General features: G+C 41.7%; 1 protein-coding gene across 1 annotated transcript; it reads left to right on the forward strand.

The window, feature by feature from the left end:
• Window positions 1-3,445: 3,445 nt before the first annotated feature.
• LOC121778356 (cyclin-A1-4-like) lies at window positions 3,446-6,277 on the forward strand. Its single transcript, XM_042175688.1, has 10 exons — window positions 3,446-3,788; window positions 4,160-4,538; window positions 4,629-4,765; window positions 4,847-4,939; window positions 5,028-5,161; window positions 5,261-5,336; window positions 5,424-5,500; window positions 5,590-5,773; window positions 5,851-5,985; window positions 6,071-6,277. The coding sequence occupies exons 1-10, from the start codon at window positions 3,579-3,581 to the stop codon at window positions 6,143-6,145; spliced, it is 1,500 nt and encodes a 499-aa protein (XP_042031622.1). The 5' UTR covers window positions 3,446-3,578; the 3' UTR covers window positions 6,146-6,277.
• The last annotated feature ends 1,968 nt before the right edge of the window (window positions 6,278-8,245 follow it).

An 8,245-nucleotide genomic window follows, 5' to 3' on the forward strand; every position in this document is an offset into this window, starting at 1 on the left:
GCCGGTGCTCCCCCGGGCATCATCTGCATCCCTGGTACCCACCCCGGTATCGGCGGAAACCCCCCCGGCGGACTCCCCCCCATTGGGGCCCCGGGCATCATCTGCTGCCACGGGTACATGTTGTAGTACCCGGGCACCTGACCCCATCCACTTCCCACAGGGATCGTCGGAGTTTGTGACTCGCTACTCCCGGAACTAGGCTCGTTGTTGAGATCCATTTCCCGTTGTTGATCTTGAACAGAAATTAAGATAGAAAGAGTACTCGTTAAAACAAGTGGTGCGAATGAAAATGACGAACAAAGCGCGTATATATAGTGTTTCGAAAAAAAAATTATTTTTTCGCGCTAGGCGGTGCGCTGGGCGATCCGGGCGCTGCAATAGCGCCGAACGGACCGCCCAACGCACCGCCCAGCGCCACGCGACCGCCCAGCGCTGCGCGGTTTCTCTCTCCAATCGCCCGCTGGGCGGCTGCAATAGATCGCCCAGCGAACCGCCCAGCGCCGGCGCTCGGCTGGGCGGTCGCTGGGCGCCTATTGTGGATGGCCAGTGCATTCAAAACAAAACACCATATGCCTATATACCATATCACTCTTACACTATTCACACATCACGTTGACTTTTCATAACTTGCCACAATTATTAGTAATAACAATCAAACTTGAATTATAGCATATCTCAACTATTCATAGTTTCATCATTTATTTTTTATATATCCTTATTTCTGATTAATCTTCAATCACATATATTTTTTAAAATTATGATATTTCAAAATTACAAAATATCAAAAGTGTGAAAAAGAAAAAAGAAAAAGAAGAATTAATAAAAAAATCGGCCCAAAAAATATTTTAAAAAATTCAATTTGCGGTAGGGCCGATCTATCGCGCTCGCGTATCATGCATACATCATCTCGGTTTGTCAATTTAGCATGGTGGCACGGAGGTGTAGTGCTGGACGAGTGGCGTCTTGCATCGTTATCGTGACGTAGACCGCAACGCTATCTAGGAAAAAAATACCACATTGTATTTTTTTAGAACCTTGTCACGACAGTTGAAACCCGATAAATTTTAAAATCTATAATTGCCACATTGCATTTTTGTTCCTAACCCACGTGGTAAGTGACTATAAATGACTTGAACTTGCTACAAAAAGAGCACAAATTAATAAAAACCACTTTCCCAATGCACAACATCCTCAGAGCATCCACAGTGGGACGGATGTCCCGACGGACTTCTCAAAAACACCTCCTGCCACGTCATAAGGACATTTCATTGCACTGCCACGTCATAAGAACATCCCACTGCACAATGGCGGATATCCCGACGGACATCCACAATAATAAAAATTCACAAATTCACCAAATTAAACAATTTACGGAATTAAAATTTCGACACGAATACGGAGAAAATGCAACCACTTTATTTAAAATAAAAAAACATACATAATTATTAAAAAAAATACATAGTTAAAAAAACAACCTCAAGCTTCGACAAATGCGGCCCCGTCTCACTCCTCGTCTTCCCAGCCGCCAGTCCCGTCGTACCCGTGGCTGGTCCCGGCTTCACTCACGGGCAGGGATGGCATCCCCAAATCACACCGCATACTGTCGATGACATCCTTCAGCATCAACTTGTATAAGGGGTCAGTCGCTGCATACCACTTCTCCATGGTGTGTATCAGGGTCTCATGCTATTGTATGCGAGCGAGTGAGGGGAGCTCGGGATCGATCTGGGAAGGAGTTGCCGATTGGACCTCGGGGGACCCGCTGGTGCTTCCCCTAGCCTTCCGCACCGCGGTCTTTTGCCCAACCAGGCGACGGCAGCGGAAAGACGATTGAGGGGTCCGGAACTCTGCCTCGGCGTCAAGGAGTTCGTGGGAACCGGCACTGCTGCTGTACTCTCCGGAGGCGTTGATCTTCGTTCGCTTCGGCCAGCCAGCTTCAACACCCGAACTAAACTTGGCAGAAGTCTGCACCACAAGATAGACCTCCTAATATTTGAATTTCCCGAAACCCAATTCACTGTCGGGGAACTGCTGGTGAGACAAAAGCTTCACATCATCGACGGACATGCCGTTGGTAGACGTGCGAAGGTTGTTTTGGTAGATGCCGGCAAATCGGCTGAGCTGCCTCCTCAGCCGCTCCCACTATTTCCGGCATTACTCTCCATCGTGAGGCTTCCCACCTGAAGGTTTGAATTGGAGGTAGCTTTGGTTAATGCGCCACCACATTCTGTCGATATGCTGGTTAGCCCCGACGTAGGGATCCTCGACTACATTGATCCAGGCCTTCACCAGCGCGATGCACTCCCCTATGCTCCAGATGGTCTTCTTTCTCCCACTGGCTTCCTCCCCCTCCTCCTCGGCCCCCGCCCCACCCTCGTTCTCGGCACTTTAGGCGAGATAGTGCCCTTGCCCTTCCCTCTCCATTGCTTCCGCTTCCTCCCTGCCGCCGGTGGCATCTCTGTGGGAGACTCCCTGACCAGAGATAGCCCCAACTCCTCAAAAGAGAAAGTCTCAATGCCGGTGAACTGAGTCTCCAGAGGAGTACTCTGGGGGGAATCACTAGACAATAAATCCATGTAGGGGCGATAGACATTGTCCCCAGGTGATTGGAGGACCCCCTGCCTGCTCCCCTCCGTAGCGGTAGGCATGCCCTGCATCATCCCAGACATCATCATCCCGGGCATTTGGGGCATCATCCCATTAATCGCGGCTCATTTGGGGCATTTGGGGCGTCATGTCACACCAAGGGGTACATATTGTAGTACCCGGGCATCATCCCCGCCATTTGGGGTTGGGGCATCATCGGCGCCATTCCGGGCATCATCCCAGACATCGGTGCACTTCAGCCGGCATTTCCCCCAACTCTAACGGAAAAGTCAGCGTTTGTGACTCGCTCGTGGTGGGGGGATCACTATCGTGATGCTCTATTTATCTTCAAAAGAAATGAAAGTAGAGAGAGAAACTCGTTGAAACAAATGGTGCGAATGAAATGAAGTTCAACGAGCCGTATATATAGAATTTTTTTTTAAAATAAAAAATCGGGACGTCCGTCGTGGCACCACAATAGCGGACGTCACGACGGATGTCCCCGGAATGCCGCGGAACTCCGATGTCCGCAACGCATGTCTGCGTCCGCCTCTCTGCTGTCTAATAGCGGACGTCCCGTACGGACTTCCGGCACGCCGGTCGGACGTCCGGCGGATGCTCTCAAATTCGAATTAATAAAGAACACACCATTCTCCTAAACCCACATCCCCGTGACCTCACCGCCTAATCAAGCCCCGCCACATCAGCTCCTTCACTCTCCGCCCAGCCATCCTACTTCCCATGCAAATTCCAAAACAAAGCTCCCAGTGGGCCCCACTATCATCCGCTCCTAACGAATACCCGAACCTGATCTGACGGTCCAGATCGATCCGTAATTCAAAATCGGTGCCCCTTTTGCCCGCTCAAAATCGGCCATTTTTTTATTAACACTGCGTCTCAATTTCTCTCCCTCTGCAATTAAAGAAAGCCCTGATTTTGTGGTGAATTCAATCTTCCTCTTTTTTCAACTTTGCCATTGCTTTCTGCAATCAATGGCGAGTCCCGCGGGAGTGAGGAGGTCGACGACGTCGTCTCTGGCGAAGCGCCACGCTTCTGCTTCCGATAGTGTTGGTAAGCCATCTTCGTCCGCCGCCGCCGCCGCCGCGAAGAAGCGACCGGCGCTTGCCAACGTCACTAATCAGAGGCGTGGATCCGGTTCCTTCAGTTCCGGCCGGGTTTCCAAGCCGGAATCGGCCAAAATTGTACGTGTCAACTTATCGATTCGTTTAATTTTACGTTGGAATGCGGTTGTTTTTGTTTGATATTTTGAAGGTTTTGTAGAATTAGGGGATTTTGAATGTGATTTCTACTCTATGTATTCGATTCGAGAAAAATTAATTTCAAATTTGGAGTTTGTTTTGGGCGTTTTACTTTTTCTCTGTTAAAGGTGTCTGGAGCAGGGTTTAAATAACAACACAGTACTCCTTTTTGAATCACACTACTGAAAAATTACTGTTCTTGAATTCCTTTATCGTTGCTGCTGCCAATTTATTTTAAATGAAAATTTGCATTTGAAATTTTTTCTGCTTTGAGCTTTCTTGGAACTAATTCAATTGAATCTTGACTAATGTAGGTGCCATATACCAAAAAAAATGTGAGCATAAAGAAAGGATCTTCGGTTTCCTCAAATGGAAGCTCCTATGGAGTTTTTCAGCCTGTGGCAACCACTTCTGTGAAACAGAACACGGTTGCTATGGGTAGATCTTCGTCTTTAGTCAAGAGGGATGTAGCCATTCCGAAGGCTGTTCCCGACACCGTCTCATACGGCATGAATTTGTCTTTAGACAAATCAGACTCATTCTCTGTTTCAATGGATGAATCAATGTCCACTTGCGATTCTTTGAGGAGCCCTGATGTCGAGTATGTGGATAATAATGATCTAGCTGCAATGGATTCGATTGAGAGAAAGGCTTCAAACATGCTTTGCATCTCAGAACCCATGGATATTGCAGGTTTGTGCTTTGGTTTGTGAATTTGCTTGATCATGGATTGCTACCTATGTTTTGATGGAGCAATTTTAAAGCATTCCACTATCTTTGCAGAGGTTATATGCAAGCGAGATGCGGTGGCAGCAATGGAAGCCGGTGACAAGATTGTTGAGGTTGATTACAACCTAGAAGACCCACAGCTTTGTGCAACCATTGCTTGTGATATACACAAGCACTTGAGAGCATCTGAGGTATTTATTCAAGATTGCTCTGTTTTAGGTAGTTTGAGTTTGTTAATGAATGGCAGTTGCTTATCCATTTTAATTTGTTAGGCAAAGAAAAGGCCTTCTGCTAGCTTCATGGAGAGAGTGCAAAAGGATATCAATGCCAGCATGCGAGCAATTCTCATTGATTGGCTTATTGAGGTTCATTTTTATTCCTACCATGTCAATGAAGTTTGTTGATCATGTTTGTATAAGTATTCATTTCTTGGAAAAATGCTTGTAACTACAGGTAGCTGAGGAATACAGACTTGTTCCTGACACATTGTACCTGACTGTGAACTATATTGATCGTTATCTCTCTGGAAATGTAATGGACAGACAAAGATTGCAGCTGCTTGGTGTTGCTTGCATGATGATTGCATCGTAAGCCCTCTCCGTCTCTTGCCATTTCCTGTATGAAAATATTTGTGCACTTATAAATCGACAAGTTCTGATTAAGCGTATGTATGCGTGATTGAGCAGGAAATATGAAGAGATTTGTGCCCCTCAGGTGGAGGAGTTCTGCTATATAACAGATAACACATATGTTAAGGAAGAGGTAGTCTTCAACTTTCACATCTCTTCAAATCTTGCAGCAACGTTTTAAACATGAATCCTAATAAAAAGATTCAAAATCTCTCATCAGGTTCTGCAAATGGAATCTACAGTTTTAAATTTCTTGAAATTTGAAATGACAGCGCCAACAGTTAAATGTTTCTTGAGGTAATCACATTGTAATACCTATCCTATGATGATTATAACGCCTTGAGAATGAAATACTAACATTTGGCATTTCTTGAATGTATCTATAGGAGGTTTGTTCGGGTTGCACAAGAGGTGACCGATGCCCCTTCAATGCAATTGGAGTGCATGGCCAATTACATCGCAGAGCTATCTCTATTAGAGTACAGTATGTTGAGCTTCGCCCCATCCTTGATAGCAGCTTCATCGATTTTCCTGGCCAGATATATTCTCCTCCCTACTACGAGGCCTTGGGTATGTTGATTTTTGAGAAACGCAGACGTTTTTAGGCATATATGCACGTTTCCTGATCCGTGTTGCTATGAATGCAGAATGCTACCTTGCGGCATTACACCCTCTACCAACCCTTTGAGCTACGCGACTGTGTGTTGGCACTACAAGGTTTTTGCTGCAACATTAGCAATTCAAGCCTGCCTGCAATTAGGGAGAAGTATAGCCAGCATAAGGTGAGCAAGTTTGTTGAAGTAATGGATGTTTGATGATTATGTCAAATGATAAATGATATTAACAATTGTTGTTTTTGTGTAACAGTACAAAATTGTGGCTAAGAAAGGATGCCCTCCATCAATACCATCAGAGTACTTCCATAATGTAAACAGCAGCTAAGCTACAATTAGTGCTCTGCTCATTGCTGTAACTCAGTTTAGCCTCTAACATTTGTTGTATAGATGAGATATCTTGAGATTTCTCAATGTTGTTATGATCTTATTTCGATATTGGGCTTTTTTTATACTACAACATTGAGTTCTCGCAAAATTACATGTAAAACAACTATGGCATTATTAATTATCCCCTTATTTTAATGGTTGGGGATGAAATTAAGGGAATGAAAAAATCACCTAAATATTGGTACTAACATATTCCAAAATGGAGTCCAAGCAGTTTTTTTTTCTACTTAATCCATGATGTAGGAATTGTGACACTTTGGACTTTTCAATTCTTTCACATCACCAAATTATAAATTGTTCGAAATTGAAATAATAATTCAAAGAAAATCAGTTATGAACTTAGTTTAAAAATTTTGAAGTTCTCGAATTTTGTTTGGAATCCCATTCGAAAATTGGTCGAAGCATTTCAATCAACTGAATTAAAAAACCTAATTTCATTTTCCTCCCAAGGCTCATGTGTTGTATCCCTCTTCGAATCAAAATTCGTAAATAATGAAATCTAATTTCAGTTTTGTTAATCTCAATTGCACCAAAGAAAAAAAAATCTAGATTTATAACTGATCAAACCAATGCAGGAACAATTATTAATTGCACCACGGGCTTTGGACTTAATGATGAAAATATTCACTAGTGTGCCAATCGATAATTTTTTGACAAATAAATCCATGAAAGAGCTATACATAAATCTTAATAGATGTAAATGTTAACCTATTTATTATTCTAAACTTTCCCCAAAACTTGTGACCCCTCTTACGTATATGAAAATTTTAAAAAATACATCTATAGTAGAATAGTCATATATTCATTAAAATATAATAACTAGAAAAATAATTTCTCATTTAATCAGGTAGTTTGTTAAGATTGGTAATAGACTCGTAAATTAATTTAATTAATAATAACTATGTGCTTTTAGAACTTATGATAAATCAAATAAAAGGATCGAAGCATTGTGTAATATTCTCTTTATCGGTATTGTGAATTGTTTGAATATGAAAAATGTAATTTTTAAATTGTATAAGAACCTCTATGCTTGTCTTTTAATCGCACCTTCTGGATATTAGAAGATAAAAACAAAATTTTATTGCATTGCCACAACCATTTATAGATTTACTATACTTAAATATAGCTAATTAAAAAAACATTTCCACCATTGAACCCATACCAAAACATATTTTTATAAAACTAAGTTTGTTAAGCCACCATTGAGTGATATTAAGATTTTAGTTACTAAATCAAGGCATGAGTACACTAAAATATTTCATCATAAATAACCAATCATCTATTATCATCCTACCATATCTGAACATACATGACATGAAATGTGGCCATACTTCAAGTCATTAGACCGACCAACTCGAGAGATGACACTTGATCTACTGAGTGTACATTAGTCTGAGTAGGGTTTGCAGTCATACTAGACCCGAATTTGATTAAACAGACATAATAAATCCACTTCAGAAAAGTTCCATTGAAACACAAACATTGGCATGAAAAACAAACTTCACCTCTTTTTTTCACGCCAAAACACACGTAGGGCATAGTTCTTCTTTAAAAAGAAAGTCGACGTCATTTAATTACTTCCTCAAACTCTTTTTCCATTCTAGCCATAAAAGACAGTGCAAAAGAATCACCCTTTTTGAAAGAAAATAACATACTAAAATTAAAGTAAACGAAAATAATTTTTAATTTAAAACAATGCATGCATCCCTACGTGCTATTCATTTCTTTTCTTTGTTCTTTCTAGTAAAATTTCTAAAGTTCCCATATATTAATCAAAAGATTTAACTATTGAGCGTTAATCAACTCATAGTTAAATTAATCATCTCTAATTAATTATTCAGAAAATCACTAACCTAACTAGTCGGCCTGAGGATTAATAAATCAGCTTCATCAATTAAACCAATCATTTCTTATAATTTTCAGCCAACTCTAATGTAAATGGCCCAACAATTATTTCATCCTATTCTTATCCATTAAAAAATGTTAGGCCCAAAATTAAGAAATCATAATGGCCCAATCATTGAATTATCGACAATGG

The sequence above is a fragment of the Salvia splendens genome, chromosome 19 (genome assembly GCF_004379255.2).
Source record: "Salvia splendens isolate huo1 chromosome 19, SspV2, whole genome shotgun sequence".
Taxonomy (NCBI): domain Eukaryota; kingdom Viridiplantae; phylum Streptophyta; class Magnoliopsida; order Lamiales; family Lamiaceae; genus Salvia; species Salvia splendens.

Coding starts and splice junctions, on each gene's coding strand:
- LOC121778356 (XM_042175688.1), top strand. CDS start 3,579: ATGGCGAGTCCCGCGGGAGTGAGGAGGTCGACGACGTCGTCTCTGGCG. Junction 4,539..4,628: donor AGAACCCATGGATATTGCAG/GTTTGTGCTTTG, acceptor CTATCTTTGCAG/AGGTTATATGCAAGCGAGAT. Junction 5,337..5,423: donor ACACATATGTTAAGGAAGAG/GTAGTCTTCAAC, acceptor ATCTCTCATCAG/GTTCTGCAAATGGAATCTAC.